Below are 25,077 nucleotides of genomic sequence, written 5' to 3'. Positions count from 1 at the left end.
AAGATATTGTAGCAAGAAGTAATCCAGATTTATTTTATAACAAAGCTATTGTAAGCGTTTGTACTCGTATATTCGATCATATATTTATGATATATCTTTACGATTTACTTGCGATTATCTGTTAAAATTAATTTTAGGCATTAAAGTATCAAGAGGAATACAATCAAGCATTAAATTCGTTTGAAAGGGCAATGTCATTGGATCCTACATGGGAAACTCCATGCAATAAAAGAGATGAACTGTTACAATATTTAAAAGACGTACAGAATTTAGTAAATACAAATGGGCGTGTTAAACCTAAAAGGCTTTATCAAATGATTAGGGTACTTAAAAATTATTTGCAAAATACATACTCTATATTATCTTATTAATAGCTAATTTGATATTATTTATCGTGCATGTAATACTGAGGTAGTTTCGTTTTATATATAGACATAAAGCATGATCCCAGTGTGTATACAAATTTATAGGGTTGTAATTAACTGCAGGCATTGGATGCAAAACACTTAGGACCATATAAAGGTGGATCATTTACATCTGGTGAAAAATCTATAAAGTTAGATTTAACTCCATTGAAAAGCATAGTGCTTGGAGTAAATAGGGAGAAAGTTATACTTGGGAAAGTAGTATGCTGGATTCAGGATTCCGATTGTGTCCCTTTGTAAGTATTTCTACTGAGAATAAATTAAATATTTTCTATTTAAATAATATTATAAATGTTATACTTACTTTTGTAGTGCATTTTGTCTTGTTGACCATGAGAAAACGTGTATTGCCGTTACGCTATATAATTTAGCTAAGGGCCGAGGAGTTACGGTTGGTGATTCGGTCGCTATTCCAGAGCCTTTTGTGATACATCACAAATTTTCTTACATGAACAATGTTAGTATTTTTTTGTAAATCGACTAACTTTTAAGGTTATAGATATAATCAATAGTTATGTACTTTTCTAGGATTTCGACTTCAAGTCTATACGCGTTGAAACACCGATCATATTAGTTGTTAATGGAAAAAAATTGGGTATCGAACAACAAGCTGGAGTTAAGTTACATACCTTTAAAAAGACCGACTGAGATAAATTTTTTAAACAAATATTAAAGTACTTTCATGAAAGTTGATCACCGCATTATCATATAATTTTATTTAATTTTATAAAGAAAATAAGATGGTATTAGAGAAAGCTTGCAAAAAACATCTTTGCGAGTAATAATTTCTAATATCGCGGTAAATAAGATTCTCTCATGTTTTATATATGTATATATATATATATATATATATATATATATATATATATATATATAAAACATTAGTTTATAACGAGTTTTATACACTTTCGATTATTTTCGTGCTGTTGCACGTTGAAACTTTACTTACTATAGACCTTTAATGGATTACTTTAGCACAAACATTCACTTCATTTAAAAGAGAAGGATCTATTCGTATGGTTGCATAATTTACATTATTTGTGTATTATAGGATGTATTTTCAGTCTATTATTTACGTTGATTGTTAAAGACTCTTGAAAACATGTTTGATATGTTTATGTTACACTAAGTTATTGTATTATCATGTTGTATCGTATTAAGAATGTTCACTGACTTTGTAGTAAAACACACAGTGAGCTCCGAGTTCTATAATCGATGGCGTTGATATCCAATATATGCGTGATATAAGAAGGCACGTCATTTTGCAATATTTGAAAAATATTTTTTTTTCTTGTTATAGATGTCAATTAATAGTGATACTCTTTATAGAAAATATATGTATAGATACTTTCCTTGTCCGTAACCTGAGAAAGAATTTAAAGCACAATATTCTAAAGACAATCTGAATATCGAGTCGGTACAATTACAGTTTGCATAAGTTTAAATCGACCCATCTATATATGATGAATGTACAACAAATAATTAATTCTACCGATAAACAATATATACAAGTCTTTTATCGAAATACTTTTTAAAGAGCACAATATATGAATTGATACGCGTAAATAGCGTTTTTTTATCGTTCAAAATACTATAATATAATACGATTAAATTTCGATAAAAACATATTCAATTCGGCAGTGATCATGTATAATAATAGAAAACTGCGTAAAATCACCAAGTTCGCATTGTTTTCTAATATCTAACCCCAGTAGGTTCATCGTGCCAATAGAATAAGTTTTTTTCGTGTGTGTATATATATATATATATATATATATATATATATATATATATATACATATATATTAAAAAAAAAAAGGAAAAAAGAAAAAAAAAACAAAAATAACGACGACAACAATTATCCTCATTACCGTCCAACATATGTACGTCAGACACTTTAATCCTAATATCAAACGAATTAACGTAAATAATCAAACGGAAAACGCCGCTGCTTTTTTAACAGAAAATTTCCCGTTAAAATGTTCAACGTGTTACGTCTATAAATCTTTAAACTTAAAAGCAGTCCATCGAGCGCGATTGATTCATTACTAATTGAACTTTCTTTCGTTTCTTCTTAATCGAGAAAATCATGATGAAAATATTAATTTGATAGATCGATATTCTATATGACGTTCAAATCAGCGCGTTTTCCGATCAGAGATCTTATTGAATAACGCTTGTGATATATGAAAAACTTTTTGTATAAAAATGTTTTCTATTAACGATTATAATAATAAATACTTATTTATAACAATAACAGTTGGGCTAAATACGTGAAAAGTCATGTGTACGTAATATATAGTTTAGTACGGCTTCCAGGAACGTTTAATCAAAGAGGAAATCCGTGGAATCACCGAACCGGTTTTCGATCATCAGCCGAATCATCTCGAAGATCGTACCACCATATTCCTCTAACGTCCTTAACTTGGACGCGAATCACAATGAAACGAAGACTTCTTTTTTTCTTTTTTCTTTCTTTTTTTTCTTTTTCTACGACGTAGCATTCGTCGAGTCGTAAATTTGACCATCTCTTCACATGTTCACTTCCCAAAGCTTAAAATAATTGTCGATCACTTCTAGGAACCACTCGCGTCTCTTCGAATCCTTGAAAACTGGTGCCAAGGTACGAAGTTGGAGTTGTAACAGTGCCTCGTTTCCGAGCAAGCCATCCAATTGTCTAAGCAAGGCCGCATCACCATGAAGCTTTAACAAGCTCGCATACGAGAAGATGTAATACTGCACTCGGAGTCTCTCGACTGCCCAAGCTTCTACTGAACGATTACCGCTTGCTGATTGTATGGCACCCATATGCTCGGCGTACCAAGGTGAGAAATAATTGTTTAATTCCAAGGTCGAAAGCTCCGAGACACCCCGTGTTTTCAAACGTTCCTTTATACGTAGATATACTTGAGGGGTGTAAACAAATACCTGGAAAAGAGAAGTTTTTTCTATCATCTTACTTGTGTTAGAAGTAACAGTATGAATTAAAATTCGATATCGTAACCTTGACAATTCGATCGGTAGAAGGGCAATTTCGATTATTAAGAAAAAGTGTTTTCCTTTTCGTCATTCAGCGAAACAAAGTAGATAAGGATTGAATAAATCGAAAATCTTAATTTATCACATAATTCACTTCGGTACACTTCGAGTGTCGAGTTTTTTTAATTTCAAAGAAACGATGTGGGAGAACAACCAATGATGCATATTTGGATCTAATCGGTACTAATTATCAATTATTATTCTACGTATATATGTACATACGTTTCTAAGAACAATGGTAATTGTTCCTTTACTACTATAGCGGGCAGTCGCTATCTCTCTCTCTCTCTCTCTCTCTTGCAAGGTCTATACGGATAGGTAATTTCGTTTCAATAACTATAGAACGGCATGATCGGATAAAAGTAGTTTCCTCTCGCGAGAATTGACGAGGTCGAGCGTTGAGAAATAAATTGAGAGAAAGGTACCATATCGTTTTTTAGACATAATCATTTACCAACTGAATCCGATAAAATTGACCTTATTATTTATTAGAAAGAAAGTAAGCGTGTACGATTGCAAATAGAAACGCGTTTTAAGTCGAAAAACTTTACTGCGTTATCTTCATTGAAATAGAAGTAATGAAGAAAAAAAAAGAAAGCTAAATATTTGATTCGTCTTACGAATCGTTTAAAAGTAATAATTTAGACGATCGATAAAAATAAAGATCTCACCTGATAGAGTGAATTTCCAGTGATATAAGAAGCGATGTAATGAGAGCCATAATTCCTGATGAAGTTAACGACACTGAAGGTATCACCAACTGTGACGTTTTCCGTTTCCCTGAGTACAACTTCATCGAGGAGTAAAGATTCAGCAGTGGCAATTAGCTTCTGATTATCTCGAAATCTGGCGACCCGTACAAGCACGTAACAATAATCACCACCGATGAAAGAGGAGTTGATACCAAGATGCCTGGCTATGGCGGCCTTGGACCAACTGCCAGTAAAGGCTCGCCAAGGTCTTTCTAATTTCTCGAAAGCGAAATCACGGAAATATGCCTGTAGGAGTTGCCTCACGTTGTCACAAAATTCCATATGAAAATCACCATCGAATACGCTCGTCATAGATTTCCCTTGTTGTAATTGATTCGGTGGCATCGCCATTGGATTCCTAAAGACATCCAAAGTTGGTTCACGAAATATCCAAGTGTCCGTATCGTTACGCGGTACAACCCTCATACTGATGCTGAGATAACCGTAACGAGTGAAGACGTTTACGGCACCACCAAGCCGAGGCTTTTGAGAATTCGTCGTCCGATCGCCGATTAGAACGATCATTGTCGTTATCAGGAGACTTATGCTCCTGCTCGTCCACATCTCGCGAGGATCGACACCAGAAATGGTCCTATCTGAAATAAGATTTATTATCGTCATACGATCGGTTTAAAAGGACGCGTTCAATTTTCTTTTCTTTTTTTTTTCGTATTATGTTTAATATCGAGACAATCGACAAGATTGATGAAAAGGAATTAATTAAATGTCTGTCTTATCAAAAAGTTCAATTCCTCGAGAAATGTTAATAACGATTAAAAGATTTCGTGTCTTTGTTGAAGTAACGCAATAGAGATAAGATTAAGAGGGAAATTCATTTACTATTGACAGAAGTTTACGATACATTGTTTTCGAAAATAGTATTTGTTTCTTTGTCTCGAACTTAAGTACTTCCACTATTGATAATTTTGTTACACAACTGTTTCATTTTGTTTGTACGTTTTGTAGTTTCGCGAATAATATATACTAGTTGCGCACATGAGATATCGCTATTGGAAGTAATATAAAAGCGTTCTTTGATTTAAGATTAAATAATGAAAATATAGTGTGATCTATGATTGATTTTACATCAGACATTTTCTAATGCAAAATTTTATTTGAAAAATGTTATTTTAAAAATTAATTTTCTCAGGTAACTAATCAGACATTTTCGAAAGATCGATTAAACGAAAATGATTCTTATTCTTTTATTATTTTTTTACACGGTAAAAGAAAACATCGATCGTACAACGTCGACAGTTTGCACCAAGGTTCTTCTTGGTACAAACAAGCAAGAAGAACGGAGAAGAGTCTAGCGAGTAAAAAGCAACGATTTAAAAGCGGAAGATTGAGCGAGCTTCGTTACACCGCGTCGGTTGCATCTTCAGGTTCTCCAATGTGCACTCGTATACATGTATGTACGTAGGAACGACTGGTAAACTCGTTATCTTGTTTATGTAGGTCTAGGTGTACGTTGTCGAGGTATTTGCCACGAACGGAGCCAACGGCCTTCATCCCCACCTGTTTTACTGAACGACAAGTTTGCTTCGCAAGGGTTTCCCCATGCTTATACGTATCTTCTTTCTTTTTATATATCCCTTTTTCTTTCTTCGTTTTACTTCTTCTCGCATTTCGCTGATCTCCGAAGGAAGGTTAACAGCAAACTCTGGACTTCTTTCAACCTGTACAAACTGACAACGTGCATCTGTCTCGCTTCCATGATTTTCTAAGAACGTAACCGTGACTAGAATAAATATTTTCCAACTATAACATTATTTAAAAATCGATGAGAAAAGAATTCTTCTTTCTTCTTGTTTTTTACGTAATTGATCCTTATTGTCTTTGATTTTTCCATCCGTTTTAATATTTCTAAACTCTCTAGATGTTCACCATACAATTCCTTTATCGCTTACATTGAAATTAATTTAGATTTGAATTCTAATGGATTTACCATGACCATGATCGCAGATTAATGTTATTAAAAAAAGACCCTGACTTTAATCATTCGAACATTTAACTCTATTGTATCCTTCGAGTTAATTCAATGGAGTCGACGATGTCGTTGATAGAAAGTCTTACGTAATAGAAACAGATAGGCGAAATATATTTCAACTGAGTACGCAATACAATCGATGTCTCTCACTTGACTACTTCATTGGGTGACGATGCATCTAGTGCATAATACAATACATATCTATGTACATATATATATATATACACATATATATATACACCTACGCGTTTCCGCACAAGTGCATTGTCCGATTGATCGTTCCTTGGAACTACAACTATGCTTTATGGCGCCATAAATTAATCGAGTGTCTCCAAGCTTATTAATTTATAATTCGGAAATACAAGCTTCTATCTGTGCTCCTTATCAACAGATATCGTGGAACGTCAATTGAAAATAATGAATTAGATAGTTATGTACGTGTGTGTGTGTGTGTGTGGGTGTCTAAGCAGAACACCTGACAATTCTCTTTCGATCTATTCTAATATTTAATAATAATCGATTTCTTTCGAGCTATGACCATTTTTTTGTATATAATTTATGAATAGACGAACTTGAAAATCTTTTGAATGTCAGTAATAAAATAAAATTAATCGATTAGATTCGTAAAATTTGAATAATGATTATATAAAGAAAATTATTTTTAACATTGGATCTTTCCATAAGAAAGTTCGACGATCCCAAGAAAATATAGGTGCACGTGCACGTGACGCGAGAATATGCGAAGGTCACGCACGCAGCCCTGGACTTCTTCCAAGCTAGCTAGCTAGCTAGCTAGCTATCACTGAGCTGTACGACGAGTTCGTCTTGCCTCGATGACTTCTGGATGACCATTACACGATTATTCGCGATAGCTTATCACAGAAAATGTCTTGAAATATACAATGACGGGTCACCCGTTTTTGTCGTTTTTAATATCTCACATTAAAGATACGATAGTACATTTATTTTCTTTTGTTAATTGTCTTTTATATACTAATATTAAATTATTACAAATAGGAAAGAAATATGCGGTGACGTGCGAATAAAAATACATTTATAGAGTTAATATCGTTTATCGTTAATAATATCGTAAATTTTAATTTGTTATACCTTTATACGATCGATTAAATAAAATAAATTTCACGATTTAATATTACGATTTAATATCGCGACTTAGTCGAGATGTAATACATCGAAACACGTGCGTAAACGTCTTAATGATCGAGGATATTACGAAAGAAATCGAGTTCTTTGAGAAAATGTTTACATTACGATGTCTACGAAATTATATATCCAATGACACATCAAAGTTAACTGATCACGGTCAAAACGTAACGTCACCTAGACAGAGGCATAATTTATCCTAGACCTAGAATATTAGTACCGTTAGAATCGATTAATTTTTTCTTTTTTCTATTTGTCCGAGCAGAAACGAACGTTCCGTCATCCTTGTGCAACGATACTATTTTTCGATTAGACGGCTGTCGATAAGACGATAAACCGATGCGAATGCAAAACAAACAAATTGTAGAAATCGTCAACAAGAAATTACAAAAAGGAAATCGTTGTCCTTCGATGAGAGAAGAGATGTGTTTTACAGTGCTATATATTTTCCTATTACATTTAAATTCAATGCAAAACCTGTATTATGATATTAATTAGTAGTAAATGTCAAGGACAAGTCAAAGACGAGGTTAATCAAGATTCTCCATTGAATGATTCTCATTCAAAATGTTTCATCGTTTATCAAAGAAGAAGATGTATACAAAAAGAAGGTTAAACGAATTATATGTAATAACATCGAATGGTTTTACGAATGATCGTTTAAATGCGTTTGAATGTTTTATGTTAAATAAATACACAAGAGGACAAAGTTCAAGGGAGTGAAAGTAAAATTAAAATGCGTCACATCGTACGCACCTCTTGCTTGTGCATCAGCTTTGCTAGCGTGTAATCATCGTTAATGAAGAGTTAATTAAAGTAATGTTAAATAAAAGTAATTGCTATCATTATAAAAATGATTTCTTTAGTATTGAATAGTAAAAAAATTGTATAAAACATAAAAGCATATTTATCATTAACGATAAAAGTTAATATTGATAAAGAACTTGATCGGTTGAACTTTACATCATATTAAAGTAATATTCTTTTTTTATTCCTTTAATTTAACTTAATATAAGTAAGATATACTTGTACGAAAGAAGACGAATTCAAGGATAGTCTTTTTTAATTTTTTTTTTGCTTTGATACTTGGAACGAGTCAAGTATTGTTTAAATAATTTTGTTAAAAGTAGTAATTTTATGGGACGTCGTAGTGACCCTCTTGCTTCGTTTTTATCGTCGCAACGGTTCCGGATATTACGTTTTCTGCCGTTCACTCGTGAAATCATCTACCAACATACACACACTCACACACACACACACAAAGGAGAACAGTCGTTGAATCCTCTTCCTTCGAGCACGAAAGCCAATTGTGCGACGTTATTATCGTGCTATAAAATAATAATGAAAGATTTTTACCGTCCAATTGTCGCTATGCAAAAGTGAAAAGGAGATAATTAGCACTAAAAGGAATACAAATTTTCTGTTTAACGTTTTGGATCATTAAAATCGAAAATCGATTTAAAAGTAATAAATTTTCTTAGGGCACTTTTACGTTGCACGATTTTGTCATTTCTTCGAAAGATCATCTAATTTGACTTGGTTTTAATCCAGATCGAATAAACTTTGCCATTATGGAACACTCCTCCCTGATTTGCCCTACTGACCTTTTATGACCGATAATCGTGCACTATGTTTTGAATAGTTGTGCACTACATTCTGATCGATGTTGCACTATTATGAAACGTTACATATATAATTTCAATATACATTTTTTGGATCGATCTGGTAACAGAATTTCTTTGAACATTCGTAGTGAAACGATGTTTAAAAATCTTTTTTTATTTTAATATAATATCTTTCAATGATCGATAAAACAGAAAATCGATAAATTTGTTTACATTCTATTTCGTTATTGTAGATCTGTTTGAAAATTTTTCTATAAAAACTTTTTACACAAGGAAGTTATCGAAAGGGCATACGTACTTATGATATACACTATTGATAAAAGGCGCCTACATAGTGAAATTTACGTAACGTGCCAGCTATTTGTTGATTTATCTCGAAAGGAAGATCGTTCCACATACCCAGATTCAAAGTTACGCGCAACGAACGAAAGTGATAATGCATATTCATGAGATTACGGCAAAAGGTTTAAGACACATAACGTCCTTTCTGATGTTTCCGATTGCGGTTCAATAAATTCACGTAGAATATCTTAGATATGTTCGTAAGTGGCAAATTTGTGAACAATGAGTATCAAAAAATGTCTATGATATTTCGAGTTACTGACAATTTCCGAGTCGAATTTTATGAGAATTATTCTATTCGTTTCAACATCGGCTATTAAATGTTTGTTTTTTGCTTCTCTAATACGTAACACAAATTTTTTTATTATTTAACACGTAACGTTGTTCGTTAAACGTTCAAACCTAACGATCTGTACGAAATTACGTTTTTCTTCGATACTATTATAAATTTTTATTTAATATCAGACCTCATTCCTAACAGTTTCCATTTCACTAAGCCGCAATGACGATAAGCCTGTGAAATCGAAAATAACAGTCTCCAAATTAGTAAAACGGAAGGAACTAGATCCACTTTCGCTATTCGCTTTCAGAAACATACCAGTTATTCGACGTGTTAATTCGAGGACATTACTATTTACACTTTCAGTGGTAATAGCAACGCTATTAATTACAATTTACATTGTACAAATTACAAATTACATCGACGATATTTTTCGATAATATATACAATATTTAAAAAATGATTCCACATATATGTTCCTTCAAAAAAATTCTTTAAGACAATCTATATCTTTTTTCTTAAGATTCTAAATTAAATAAAATAAATTGAAATTGTTCAATAACTCTGAATATGTAGAATTCGATATGTATATGTTTCAAAAAGAATTAATCGAATTCTAATTAGATTTTATTTTTCGAACGATCGTCTATCGTTTTTCGATGATAGCGTCGAAGTATCGTCAATTTCACGATTATCTTTTTAAACAAAAATTAAATAGAGGTTAAGATATGGTTTAATGATTTAAAAGGATGATTTAATGATTTACCTTTAAAATTGTTGCAACAAAAGGCGTAGAAATGTCATAGAAATTCCAAAAGTAAACTTCGTCTACGGCTCGATGAGATATCCTGTATGGTTATAAAATACTTTTTTTATATCTCGATCCGCAAGAAATTCTCGCGGTGTTAAAAAGCCCCCATTGAAAATAATAACTGAGCGTACGTACGTTGTGATTCGTTTGTCGCGAAGCGTCAAGATACGAGTTGTGTACGGAGGTCAATGGGAAAGAATTACTTAAGTACTCTTATGGTTGAAAGGGGCATTGAGTTGCCTATTAAACACAGGAAGAGGGAGGACTATGAACCATTTTCCATCTACGCAGATCTTTACGTTTATGTATTTTTCTCTTCTCTTTTTAGTTATTAGCTTATCGACGTTCCACTTCGCTGACGAACTATTTTTCGAAACTAAAATATAATTAAGAAAAAAAAAAATGTGTGTGTGTGTATGTACGTACATTTATCAAAATGATCGTTTATATCGTTATATAAAATAATAATTAGCGAGAAGAACGATATATAAATTATTTCATTATCTAAATGTACCTAATACTCTGTATGAAATCTTTAATTAGTACTTTTAAACAATGATTACAGAAAACTACTTTTTATTATTTGTTTTGCTACTCGTACTAAAATAAAATAAATATATGTTCCAAAATTTGTTTTTTGATCATTACTTGATAATGTTTAACCGCTTGATACTAATTAGAACTTTTTCCAATAGAAATATAATTGCCTTAGTAAAGTAATTTATTAGAGATAGCAAACATAATCTAATTATTAAGATACACGTACACATATATACATCGACACATACATACATACATACATACACAAGTCTAATCGATATTTTGCTTGAAGTCACATCGAGAACGAAGTTTCGATGATCCCGATGTCATGGAATATCGCATAAGTAAAACGTTACATGCTTTATATTAGATATTTGAAATATGTCGCACGAGACGCATCAAGAAGTGTCTCATTATGATCGTTATTGTCTGTCATTACAACATATCTTATAAATTAAGCGAGAAAAGTAATGTTAGTTGTAGAAAATAGAGAGAAAATATATAAGAATACAAGTCACGTAATAGTGTGTGTGTATATATACATTCGTTAGAAAGTTACAGAAAAAGAATAGGCTTAACTGCATTCGCATTTGTAACATCTTCACGCTTCAATGAACTTTAATTAGGCGACCTATTTACATAATTTAAGATACAAAAGAACAGATGCGGTTGTGTTTAGTCATTATTCTCAAAGAGTTAGAATCGACGATAAGAATTTAAAAAAGAAAAAGAAAAAAAAAGAAAGACAAAGAAAATAATTCGATCGAAAAATTCATTTAAATGGAATATACGGGAACAAGTAGTTTAGTTTAGTTACGTTGATAATAACGTATTCGATAATGTTTCATCATTATTCGTTAGTACATTGACTTTGTTACTAGATTGCCACACGACGAACGAAAAATCGACACGAAGGCGACTTCTTATCCAGAGCGTGTCTCTATTATCAACAAGCATTATCGTTTAGAAAATTAGAAACGAATATGAAACACCGTTAAATGTTCTCATTTAAAATACAACCTTTTACAAATTAATTAAAAACGTCTCTTTCTTTGCGATTATTACGAATTTTTTTTAATGAAAAATAATTTTCGAACGGCTAATTTATAATATCGAAGTCGATTTTAATCGATCTTATTGATTGATTTTTACAAATTATATCTTTAGGATTAAGGAACCAATTTATCCTACCGGATCAAGCAGCTTTATTCTATTTCCGTCAATCGTCCCTCCCCTTCTGTAATTCAACGTCAAAGCTTTCTCTCTCTTTCTCTCTCTCCTTCTCTCCATCTTTCTCTCTCTCTCTCTCTCTCTCTCTCTCTCTCTCTCTCTCTCTTTTTCTCTCTTTTTCTCTCTCTATCTGTTTCTCTTTTTCTCTCTTTATCTATCTCCCTACCCATCGACACTAATTGTTATGGGTCACTGACTGAACGCTTGTTACAAGACACTAAAAGATAACGCGTGAGCTCTCCCAGCAACGTTGCCGTCCCAATCAACGATATGCTCGTTGCACCAAATGCATACTCGTTGCACCAATTCGCAACGAATCGAACGATGTGAAACGTAAAATATATACATACATACATACATACATATATATATATGTATGTGTGCGTGTCGGTATATATGGGAGTTAGTTTTTTCTTTTGCTTTTTTTTTTATTTTTATAGTCCTTGGTCAAATCGGTCTCTTCTAATTTCGTCGTCCGTCTCGTTACGCGTTCGAGTATTTAATTACCGTATCAACGTTGCTACAAATTTTGATAACCACTTTTTACGAATCTTTTTATACCGAGAATCGAGAGATTTTTCTGTTTTTTTTTCTTTTTTCGAAAGAACGGAAATTATTGCTTTTAAAATGTAGATACGTGATATAAACAGAGCGAATGATATGAGACATTGATTGGCGTAAGAGAGAAGATGGCTAGATTAAAAAAATAAAAAAATAAAAAAAGACAAAAGATATGCAATTTTAGTTTGACGAGAACGTCGATGGATTTTCGATAACAGTTAGGATTAGAAAAAGATTTTCTTCGATAAATCCAAATAGAATGTTTGTTTCTTTTAATAATTCTTATAAGATACGTTTTAAATAATTACTTGGAAGCTTGATTTATTTCGAAATCGACGAGAATTGGCGTTTAAATCGTTTAGAAATTGACTCCAATGGAAACACCATAACTATCTGCGTTCACAGTGATTTATTTCCTTCTTGAGAAGGATTTGTAGGTATCGATAAAGCGTAAAGCGACTACCGGCCTTTACTATTTGCATTACTGTAGAAACGTTTCATGAGATTACTTACTTTTTTTTTTTTTCAGATCTTTACGGAGAAAATTTTTGCCTACGCACCATTTCTAAAGTTATTTACCAAGCGAACAACGTCACCCATGCATCGAATTGCGAAAATCCGATTTGCCGACGATGGTAAATTTCCAACCGACTTTAATTATGTCCTATTTACTTAACCGATATTCGACTCGGCAATTTTTTTATTCGGGTATAAAGTATTCTTAAAAAAAAAACATAGCGGCTATAAAATATACAAAATGGAATTTTATAACACTCTTTTTCAATTACTTTTATAATAAACAAACTATAATATATGTACGTATAGTACATCTAACTATATCATATATCGTATATATATATATATATATATGTGTGAGAATTATATATGTATATACTTTATTATACTCTTTTGTTTTTACGTCGTCGGCTCAATTTCTATGATAACTTATGATAAATTGGTGTATAAGTTTCATGAAAAAGCTAGTAGATGATTATCTTCAAACAAGTTTATCTTAGTTTTATTCCCAACCATTCTTTCAGACGTTACGTGTATGGATGCATATAAATGCATAGATAAACTGGTTTTCATAAATACATATATATCTACGATATTCTGTAAACTTACAATTCTGTTAACGCGATGCTCCATTTTTATAAAAATATTAATAATAGAACGAACTGTCTTCTTAGTTTATATAAAAAAAGTTTCAAACTTTTTTTCAGTTTATGAATATGAAAAACGAGAAATTTTCAAGAAGAACACGCATTTGATGTAATTGCATTATTTTGTAGAAATGATATCTATTCGTTCTAATCAATTCGTTTTTATTTTTTATTTTAAAAATTATGTAAAATTAACAGAATGTACAAATGATCTTCGATAAATAGAGATCAAAGGTCGAATAAGAAATCAGGATAAAAATTCATCAATGATTCCACTTGTTCGAAAGTATGACCTAGTTAAGGTTATCGTAAGTTGATTTCAAATCCACATCCTGAAGACCAAGGTCGCTCACTTTGCTGACGCACGCAATGTAAATCAATTGCGTTGGTTTTACGCGTATACACGAAGAAAGAGTATTTTTTGTTCATTCAATAGCAGGTTTCAGGAAAAGGTACATGCTAATATTAGTAGTAGATTTATTAAAAGGTAATATCGAACTTTCATATTTATTATTCGATGAAAGCAATCTCTTGCGGTAAATGGTGACTATTTATCAAAGTTAATTAACATTCAAATCTAAGTCATCAAAATTAATGAGAATTTACGTAACAAAGAAAATTGTCAATGCCAATTCTATCAATGCTAACCTCTATTTACGCTCGTCCTGTTATTTGCATATATTTGTTTAATTATAAAAGGAATATGCAATTATAATTCAAGGCTTATCCGTCGAGACGTTCATGTTATTTTTTTTTCTTTTCTTTTTTTTTTAGATGTAAAAAAAAAAACGTAACATATATTTATGGCAAAGACTACGAAGACGAAGATCAAGAAGATCCTGTCACGAATAACAATATATCCTATGGCATAAAGAATACGTTTCTAAGAATAGATTCGAATTAGAACGTACGTCGTATAAATAAAATTTAAGTAACAGCCATATTTCGCTAAGGATAAATTGAATGTAAACGATATTGTATTTGTACAAATGGAAGATAAGAAATTTATAGATTTAAACGAAGAGAATCGTAACAAAGGCACCCAAGTAAACTTGATTCACATTAAATTGACGATTTATCATATATATTAAAACTTGCCAGACATATTGTATTACGAAAATTCTTTCGGAAAAATTAAAACATTTTTCAGACGAATAATTTAACGAGATCGTATATATAAATTCTTGAAAGAAAGCGACAAAGCTTCGGCGAGAGAATTATATAAGTTGCATCAACGTTCCTTCGTTTGTGAACACATTTATGTTAGGTTTAATAAAGTTGCGGCTTCTTTGCCTTTTCTTCACACCCGCCATTTGTTAAGGATCGCGTGGGAAACATTTTAACCCAGCAGATGTTGTCTCACAATCAGACCTGATATTTCTCCAGTTGATCGTTGACTTTATGATTCATTGTTAGGCCTGACAAAATGCTTAACTCCGGGAGGGATATTGAATAAACTCCTACGACCATTTTAATTACATTCTATCTCTTGTCGTCCATTCATTACATAGCATGGGAATATGCTTCATTAATTTTCATACAATCCTTTTATACTCGAAACTTAAAAAATGATGGAAAACCCAAAAATTTATTTAAACTACTTTCAAAATCTAACTTTGTTATGACGGCTCAACGATTTTGAAATTTCAATAGCGGTATAGAAAGTTTTTCCTTTTGTACGTATATATTTTCTTTATATATATGTATGTTTTATTTTTTATTATTTTTGTTCACGAAATTATCCGGACGACAATGGAATTCCTTGATTAAACTTGCGAATCTTTATTATGCATATTTAGAGAAAGAAACGAGCGGTCCTCTCGTTGTTATTTGCATGAATTCCGGCTGGCATTTGCTGAGACACGATAAATATACGTTTCTGTTGTTAAGATCAAGTCGTTCCCGTGGATTCCTTTCAGTTCATAAATTCGATTCTTTTAAATACCAATGTGATCAATTTTTAATATCAAACGATTAAGTCAAGTAATCTTTTTATTTATTTTTCTCATGTCGATTGATTTTTAGAAACTATTTTTAAATAATGAAACAAATCGGTGTTCCGTCTTTCCGATAACTTCTTACAATGTTATTTCATAAAAAAAAAGAAAAAAAAAACAAAAACTAGTTTTTTATTTTATAAAAATTCATTCGGAAAAAAAATTGATGGCCTTTATCAAAACGACGAGAATCTAACGTAATCATACGAATAGCTCATGCGACAAAAGGAAGGATTCTCGAGATTTGCGATCCAAATCGAGTTCACCTTCTTGCGTGATTTTCTTGCACGACGTCCTCCTACTGTCCTTCGACAGGATGCAATAATTCCGTGCGGTAAGATAACAACGTGCGAGTTTCCGCAGGAAAACATAAGGAAAGAAAAAGAAAAAGAAGAAAGAGGAGGAAACCACCGGCCTTTGTAATTTATGCACGAGTGAGAATATTTTCTTTTTGCGATATTTGAACGGACTTCAAATCGACGATGCGTGTCTTCCCTTTCCTTCAATGACTTATTGTTCGATCGTACCATTCGAAGCTCCATCGCGTGTGCCACTATTTTTTATAATCCTTTGTTTATCATTGACTCAAAGGAAGTATTTGCATTCATACGTACATACGTTCTTTTTCAAAATATTCTCCATATTTTTATAGATATTATTCGAATTTTTAAATAATATATACATCATTTTTCTCTTTTTTTTTGTTCTTTTTGTGTTTCAAAAATAGTCTTCTCAAATAGTATTACATTCTTAACGTAATATATAGGTAACTATTTCTATTATAAAATTTTGATATTCGACTTAGAAACAATACGACGTTCGAAACAATACTTACTAAAAGATGCTTTTTAACTTTCAATGCATCGCCCTTACCATACCCTCCCTCACCCCATTACCATGTTTCGTCTAACGTGCTAAGAAAGCTTTTCTCTCGTCTCTTTCGTTATTATTCACAGCACTCTCCTTTCGACTTTTGGTACGTGCTTAGAACGTAAACGAGTACTCGGCATTTAGACTCGTTCTTTGAAGAAATAACAACGGAGTTTAGTAGTGGCCGTCGGTAAATGATAAGTACGTAAAAGTACATAATAAGTATCTATCTAATGTCAAAGTTAGTTTTGACCTTTAATCATCTTCGCTAGCTTCGTTCTCGATTCAGTCGTATCGCGTGAGGTCTATTATTAGCAAAGTACAAAAAGAAAGACGAAAAGTAATGAAAAATAAAACAAACAACAAACAAGCAAACAAATATGTATATATACACAGTTACACGCACAGTTATACGTACATAAATACAGAGAAATTGTACGCATTGATCATTAACCGCGTGCAAGTCCTTTCTGATAAAACCGCATGACATTTAACGAGATGGCAAACGTTGCATCGCAACGTGCCGTGAATCGAGCGAATCTCTGCACCGATGAAAGAAGAGAATGCGTTGTTCTTCTCATGAGCTGGTAAGCCGTACATTACGACACGTTTCTCCGAGTGATAGAAAGAGAGAAGAGAGTGGAAAGGGAGAATTTAAAAATGGACAGAAATCTCGTGCCGCATGAGAAGCCAATCAGGAGGATCTCGGCCGAGGAGTCACGTTTTCATTGGGAACGTATTTATGTATATGTACGTGTGTATACATACATACATATATATATATATATATATATATATATATATATTTGTACATATGTACTTGATTTCGTAAGTACCATTACCACCATCGCTTCTTCTTTTACTTCATCTGCAAGAAATCTTGGTTCTTTCGAAGATTCTTTCGAGGAAAGTGCATCGATCTTATAATCTTTCTCGGTCAACGATTTAATAGTCGATTCGATTAATTTCCTTGGCATTCTCGAAGAAATCTTGAAAATATCCGTTTAATAACTTCTTCAAACGTGTTAAATAAATTTGTGTAATGGAATTCGTGCATGTGAATCTTTATCAAAGATTAAGCAATTCGCTTGAATCAATTTTCTTATCATCATTTTACTTTTCTTCTTTCTAAGATGAATCATGGTGAAATAATAAAAGCAATGTAACTTGTAGAATGGTGGGGGACGTTGAACTTACCGTATCTAAATCTGTAAGTGATATCGAGAATACGAGAAACAATCACTATGTAACGACACAATGAAAAACAAAGAAAATGTTCGGCTATCTACTTCTAGTTTATTCTCGATATACATATCTACAAACGGCAGCTGCGATCAAAAAAGCACGTGCCGTTTTTGCGTGATAACTCTTAAGGCGTATAAGGCGATGAAATATCAAGATAGTGCTAAATTACTAATAATCATCTAACGTTCTAGCTACATTTGTACGCCCACTGAAACATCTCAATAATGTTTCTCTGAAATAATCAGAAAATGATTGCAACACGAAAAGAGAAAGATTCTTCTTTCTCATCATCTTTGAAATATATTATTTTTCTATGGAACAATTTTGCATTCGACAATCTAGGTAAATCTACTATAATCAGGTATGATATAGACAAACGTATCTACGATAAAATCTTCGTAAGAACCTTCGTAAAGAATTGTCGAATGTCAAAATCAAAGGCATTACAAATCGGATACGCCTCTTTCATGTAAGACGTGAATACATACTATACTTGAAAAGGTATCATGTAGTAAGTAGAAAAGTTTGAAAAATTTGATCATGGTTGATTCATGGTCATTGATATAGGTGATCATAAGGATTAAGGATATATGAGATCGAACACGAGGTAGGAGGTATAATATATAAAACGTACGTGGCAAAAGCGAATGAATTACGAGCGCATTCACTATTGTTTAGGACATGTGTCCTTTTCTCTCTTTCTCTGTGTTTCTATCTCTCGATGTCGTGAGTTCTAAGTATTATTTCTCACCTTGATATCGAAGAAAAATCATTCGCACGACCGACCTCGATCTATCGTTTTTCTGTCTGTGTTCCTATCGATATCCGTTAAATTTTCATTTTCACGTAACTCGATTTATTTTATAGGTAGATTTATCTTAAAAAAAGAAATACATTCTTTTAATACGGTTTCAAAACGTATTGATCGTTACTTAACACGATTTCACGAACTCCCACATCGTATTTATATATTATAATTTTTTTAAATTATATTTTTACGATTAGATAAACGTAAGATTTTAACGTAAGTTGAATACATCGAGAAAGTATAAAATTAATATATAGAGATAAAAAAATATATATATATTTGAAAAGATTAACTTGGAAACTTAGACCGATAAAACATACTTATATAAGTATAATAATCAAAAAGAAAAACATATTTAATGATAGCTATCTCCTTTAAAAAAAAAAGAAAAAAAAAGGAAAAAACGGAAAAGAAAGGAAGAGAAAAGAAGAAAGAAAAACATAAATCAGGATTCAAATAATAAAATTTATAAATCATAAATGTTCTAATCAGTTAACACATTGGTTCGTTACTCTCGATCATACAACTACGACTATTATTAGCAGTGAAGTATGTTCCTGGTTGAAAATGTGGGTAAATGGTGTAAGGACGGTCACTCGTGTTCGCTCGTATTCGCACGTGTCTTACGTCGAATACTTTTTGTTCTAACTATTACGAAGACAACGACACAAGCGAGCGAGCAAGCAAGCAAGCAAGCACGAGAGTCCTTAGCGTAACGAATCGAGCGTGTAGAAGAAACACCATATGTGAAAGTACGGTTTTAACGATAGGATTGATAAACGTGGCGAAAAGTCGAATAGATAAGTTTTAAATGTTACACTAAACGCAAACCAACACGATACTCTTTCTCGCTTCTCAAAGCACGAGATCGGTTCGCCAGGTGTTTCGGCCGTACAGCACGAGCTCGTAATTGTGTTTGCACCTGCGAGTCTCGCATGTATGTGTCATGAAACGAATGATAGATCGCGATCGTTCGACGTTAGGTCATACAAGAGCGTAACCTGAAAATGGTGTGTGTTAGAACTTGTCCGACCGAGCTGACTCATAACCGGAGAACAACCATTCTCATTTCTCTCATATTTTACTCAGTATTCGTCACTATGATCTCTTTTCCAAAAAGAAAAGAAGAAAGAAGAAAACAGAAAGAAAATATTCCCAAGAAAATGTTATCTAGATTAAACGAGATCTAACGATAAAAAGTATTTACATAGATACAGAAAGAGTATTAATTAAATATCGTTATATCTGTTTATAGTTTCGTAATGTAATTATCGTAAGATAAAAATAAATTCGAGGATAGTTTTATTCTCATAATTTTCTCATTATCCGTAAAACTTCATATTTTCCATCATAACGCAAATTTATATTTGTAATGAATATTGAAATGATATTACAAGAAAGATCGTAGATATCGTTAGTCATGACTAACGAAAGGTTAAACGATTATTAGTTACATGATTGGATCTCTCTTTGTCTACAGGTGCTACTTCGAACAAAGATATTTCTGAATGCTGACTACCATATGATTTCTTGCTACCGGCTCCTAACTTATACGCCACTCCTTTCGACTTCGTTTCCCTTCGAACAATCTTTCGGTTGTTCCATGCAAATCGTTCATTCACGTAATCTTAAGTTTAAGATTTACGCGAGAATCTAATTTCCTTCGACGTAAGAGTCTCAGAGTCTCTAGAAACGTCCAAATAAAAGCACGACGAGTTAATTGCTACGCATTGAAACGGAATGATTAGTTTTTAATGTCTTCATTTAATCTACTTTCTCATCGGATTGGTTGAATACGATGAAATGTAAAATATTAAAAGGAAATAATTATTTCGAATAGAATTCTTTTCAAATCTAACATTAATCCTTTTTATAATAAGTATAGAATTTGATTGATATATTTAAGCAAATTTAAAGTAAATTTTAATTCATATAAATTTAAGGATTTTTAGAGTAAATTACCAAAAAAAAAATAGAGACAATGTTTGAAAAGCAAAATGTATCGCAATATTTAATTTAAAAAAAAATATTAAAAATCGTGTGTTTGTTACGGTTTAATATTTTCTATTGTGATAAATACTGTTGTATAAATTCGTATAATATTTTTGTTCGAGTTACCTTGGCCTACATTACTCCTGTTTGGTCCTTTTAGAAGAAAAAGAAGAGGAAGAAAAAGAAAAAAAAAAAAGAGGAAGAAATATCGAGCACGATTACGAGCCGTAACTCGCCAACGCCTTATTTAAACCGGCGTCTCGAAACAAGCTCGTTTAAAGATAGAGCAATTTTCATTCATCATTGACTGAACAAAATATAATCGCGATATATTAAATAATCGGATGCGTAGATCTTTCATTTTAATGTTCTAGAACAAGCGGAATATTTATTTTTATCAGGATTTTCATATTTAATGTAAGATATGCTTCTTTATCGAGTTGAGTACAATTAAAAGTTCGAAATTACACAATATTATTATATATTATCTACAAACATTTTTATAATCGAAATCACTCGTGTAACTAAATTCGAAACATGGAATTTATTTTTATAAACGATCGTGAGAAGGAAAAAGTACAAAATTATAGAACATCCTCCTAGGAAAATTATTAAGTTTCGATTTAAACTTTCTCCCTTTCATTAACGATCATTACTTTTCCTATAACGAATGATTCTTTTAAAGCAGGACTTTCTCACTGGTATTACATAATTTCATCTAGTAATGAAGCACGTGACAAATCAGGTATCAGCCGAGTACCGTTAACTCATTTTACCCATGTATCTACCTACCTCAAATATTTCTCAAACTTGTGTGAAATTTATCTTCTCTAGATAACGAGTTAATTGTTCTTTATACTCTAAATACAATAAAAAAAGAAAAAAAGGATATTGCGTTCAGTGGTTATTTGAGGATCACACCGTATCTTGGCAGTAATTGTAACAGACAACCTGGTTCCTTAACTGCAATGAGTACAAGGCTGTAATGCCGCAATCTTACTTTCAGTTACGCTTGTGTCCGTGTTATCCTGGCAACTTCTGCTAAATATTTTCGTTTCTCCCTTTCATACTTTATCAAGGTCGATTGTAATAAGTAATAAAAAGTTAAGTATAAAATAGTTATCCCTTTTTCTTTTTCAAGTAAGTATAATCAATTTTTTTCTCGTTTTTAGTTTTCCCTCTTTTTGTTTCTACTTTAACATCGACTTATCAATTTGTCGATAAGATAAAATTATAAGGTATGTGAATTGTCGAAATAAAAATTCCTTAGCTATTTATATCTCCGAATTTATCTTACATAATACAAGTGACAGTATCAAATATATGAGGCAATAAAGACAATAGCTTTTATCCCGTTTGTATATACATATATGTATATATGTATAAATATGTAGAATGTCAGTCCTGGAAAAGTTATCACTGATGATTATTTAACAAATGGAATGAATATTGTTATTTATATTTAAAAAAATATTGTCGTTTTAATAAAAGTACCTACATTAAAATGTATTCAAAAGTATAACCATAAAGAAGACTGATCGTAATTTTTGATTACGAAAGAAGTGTATGATTCGAGTATGGATAATCGTATTTAAAGGTTCGTTACGAATTTTAGGAGCAGACAAGGCGTACACGGCTCGCGATTTCCGTGCATTAATCCCAGGCAGGATCTCGATGGAAGCTGCGCTACGTAATCCGGCTTTTGGTATATGTGCGAGGTTGAATAACACGTTGAGTAAGCCGACATGCAATATTGGAGCAACGAGTTTACACGTGCCTTCTACACATACATATATTTATTATAAACGATAACTTCTCTTCTTGAATAGAAGCCCAGTTTAGCAAGCCACTATAGGACAGATTAGATTTGAGTTATCCACTGACGATTATTAATTCAATTCGATTATATCGAGAATCGGTAGTTAAAAATTTTATTAAAATTAAACGTAAGCTAATTCACGAAATAAAAATTTTATTTTCTACTGGTTTCTAATATATTTAACATTAGTAGTATCCATACGTAATTAGACTTTATCCACTTAAAAACGTTCAACAATTTTCTTAATAGATACTGACGATCCAACACATTTCTTTTTTTTTTTTTCAAGTATATTCCAACAGAGTCTAACTACAAACAGAGTCAAGATGCATCGTATTCTCTCGTAAATCCTACGAAGCAGATATTTAGATACTTCCAATTTTCTGAAGAAACGTCAGCGCGCCGGAAGTATTTCGGAATTCGTCACTGACGTATAACCAGCACGTGAGATGAGAGTAAATTACTCGTTGCTCTTTGGACAAAGACAAAAGTTTCTTCGAACGATCTTTCCAACAAACACAACCGTTCATATATTTCTTTGTGGAAAAATGTACTACGAGAAATACATAATTCAATTTTCTATTCGATTATATTGACTTCGAAAATAAATGATATCCGAACGAAGAGTCCAACAAATTCTGTCTCTCTCTCTCTCTCTTTTTCGAATTATAAATATTCGAATCTGTGGAAGAATTAAAAAATTTTCGTTTTTTTTTTTTTTTTACTTTAATCAAGACTCTTTTCCAAGCATTACTTTAATGATTTAAATGATTTAACTTTCGAATATTTTGTAAATTATTTTCTTTCGGATATTTTTTGCAGAAAAATTATCAGAGAAAAATGTGAATGGTAAAGAAATTCTCGAAAATAGTAATACTTCCGACTTTGATATATCGGTATTTAAATAATAATTATCAGTTGCTCGGCAAGAAATATCGATACGGTATGGCGAACACGAGATATAAAAAAAAGGGGGGGAATCAATGAGGTACGATTTGATACGAGCGAAATTTCACGATATCGTGCACGTAACTGCTTTCAGAGAATAAAAGAAAATTCTGGACAGATATCGGTATTGCATAAACGACCCTCTACCAGTTTACGATTGTTCTTCTCGGTTTAGTGAGATCTTTATAACGAGAATGTCACGTTCCACGATAATTGGCAAGAGATTTTTTTACATAAATATTTATATAATGACGATAACATCTCGAATATCTCATAAACGTAAAATATCATTAAAGCATAAAAGATATAATCGTTTTTGATCGTACCTGGCAAATTCAAGGTCTCTCCATTTCCAATTAACGCTTTGATTGCTATCTCTTTCGTCACTGAAAAGTACTAATCGTACGATAGCTTTAAATGATTTTCTAAGTAGCCATCATCTCGCTATAAACTTGAAAGCGTGTTTATTTGACGAATCGTAACTTCGTAGATCCTTCTGCGAAGATAGATATCTTTCCAATCGATTTTAATGTTAATTCAATGATATCAAAGATTACTAAGAGATCACTATTAAAACGATTCGTATTTATTTACAAAGGGACATAAAATCGGCTGGTTTTTCAATACAAAGATCAATGATAAATCATCGATCAATCTCTATTCGATTAATTTTTGAATATATATCACGATAAAGATGAATAAAGATCATTCAAAATTTCCGTGAGCACCTTTTATCACTTTTTCCGAATAATAAATCGACACGAGACACGACAAAATATCGATCGATCGCGATCGATCGCGATCGCGTTTTGCTCGCGTCTCCTGCTCTCGATCTCGCCGCTTCGACCGAGCATCCGCGACTGCGACGGATATTCGAATCGGCGACTTTACCGAGAACGTGCTCCTTCCTTCGTTCGTTCGCTCGTTCACTCGCGCGAGTTAGCGCCACTACTATCACAAACGACTATAGTTACTGACTGCGAGTCTACACATACGAGAAAACCATGCGGGTGGGGTCCACAGTTTTTCTTCCTTAGAGTCAGCCTCGACTCTATCACAGAAAAAATTAGAATCTTTTTCAAGCCTCGAACGAAAATTTCATCTAGAAAAATTCAATACAAAGACAGTTTGACGGATCGAAATGATCTCGTATTCTTGATAGATTAATATCGATCTTTTTTATCTGATCTATTCATCTAAAATATATGTGGAAAAAAAGTATCTTTAAGAAAGTATAATCGAGAACAAAAATGAATATGTTCGTAGATATCTGTACATTATGTTGACCAATAAGTAATAGAATTTTCTGTGAAGGATACTTGTATCATTTTATTTAAACATTAAATAAATCAAGCGAATAGGAATTCGATTAAAGAGAATAATTATATCAATTTTTTATATTACTTTTATAAGTATAATATATACATATATGTTACTTTTGTAAGTGATATGTAAATATATATAAATTATTTAAGT

The 25,077-nt window shown here is 32.1% G+C and overlaps 2 protein-coding genes and 1 long non-coding RNA gene across 5 annotated transcripts in view; 2 read left to right on the top strand and 1 right to left on the bottom strand.

Moving 5' to 3' along the window:
• The window catches only part of LOC127065626 (tetratricopeptide repeat protein 5-like), a 3,852-nt gene extending 1,624 nt beyond the window's left edge, over nt 1-2,228 (top strand). The window contains exons 5-9 of the mRNA XM_050998231.1: nt 1-50; nt 138-323; nt 489-661; nt 738-882; nt 954-2,228. The exon at nt 1-50 is cut by the window's left edge and continues 4 nt beyond it. Coding sequence (XP_050854188.1) covers nt 1-50; nt 138-323; nt 489-661; nt 738-882; nt 954-1,073 — 674 coding nt within the window. The 3' untranslated portion in view covers nt 1,074-2,228. The remainder of the gene's footprint in view (nt 51-137; nt 324-488; nt 662-737; nt 883-953) is intronic.
• Nucleotides 2,229-2,283: 55 nt separating this feature from the next.
• On the bottom strand, nt 2,284-24,493 carry LOC127065627 (torso-like protein). 3 transcript variants are annotated; one of them, XM_050998233.1, is made up of 4 exons: nt 10,564-10,633; nt 10,384-10,465; nt 4,136-4,812; nt 2,284-3,353 (listed from the first exon to the last, which is right to left on the bottom strand). In XM_050998233.1, exons 3-4 carry the CDS (start codon nt 4,778-4,780, stop codon nt 2,958-2,960), a joined length of 1,041 nt encoding a protein of 346 aa, XP_050854190.1. In that variant the 5' UTR covers nt 4,781-4,812; nt 10,384-10,465; nt 10,564-10,633; the 3' UTR covers nt 2,284-2,957. The 3 variants fall into 3 exon arrangements, with proteins under 3 accessions (XP_050854190.1, XP_050854189.1, XP_050854191.1); XM_050998232.1 differs by lacking the exons at nt 10,384-10,465; nt 10,564-10,633 and adding an exon at nt 23,928-24,493; XM_050998234.1 differs by having other exon boundaries at nt 10,384-10,736.
• On the top strand, nt 3,112-13,573 carry LOC127065632 (uncharacterized). The gene is made up of 2 exons (XR_007782148.1): nt 3,112-3,250; nt 13,289-13,573. It is a non-coding gene; the product is annotated as an uncharacterized LOC127065632 (long non-coding RNA).
• Nucleotides 24,494-25,077: the final 584 nt, after the last annotated feature.

The sequence above is a fragment of the Vespula vulgaris genome, chromosome 8, assembly GCF_905475345.1.
Source record: "Vespula vulgaris chromosome 8, iyVesVulg1.1, whole genome shotgun sequence".
Classification (NCBI taxonomy): Eukaryota; Metazoa; Arthropoda; class Insecta; order Hymenoptera; family Vespidae; genus Vespula; species Vespula vulgaris.
Note: the sequence above shows the minus strand (reverse complement) of the source record. Positions and strands in the feature narration are given on the sequence as shown.

Bases quoted from the DNA above. Each gene is read 5' to 3' on its own strand.
- LOC127065627 (XM_050998232.1), bottom strand. From the start codon at position 4,780: ATGTGGACGAGCAGGAGCATAAGTCTCCTGATAACGACAATGATCGTT. The intron at 3,354-4,135 runs GTGAGATCTTTA...TCTCTTTTCCAG, and splicing joins CTGGAAATTCACTCTATCAG to GTATTTGTTTACACCCCTCA.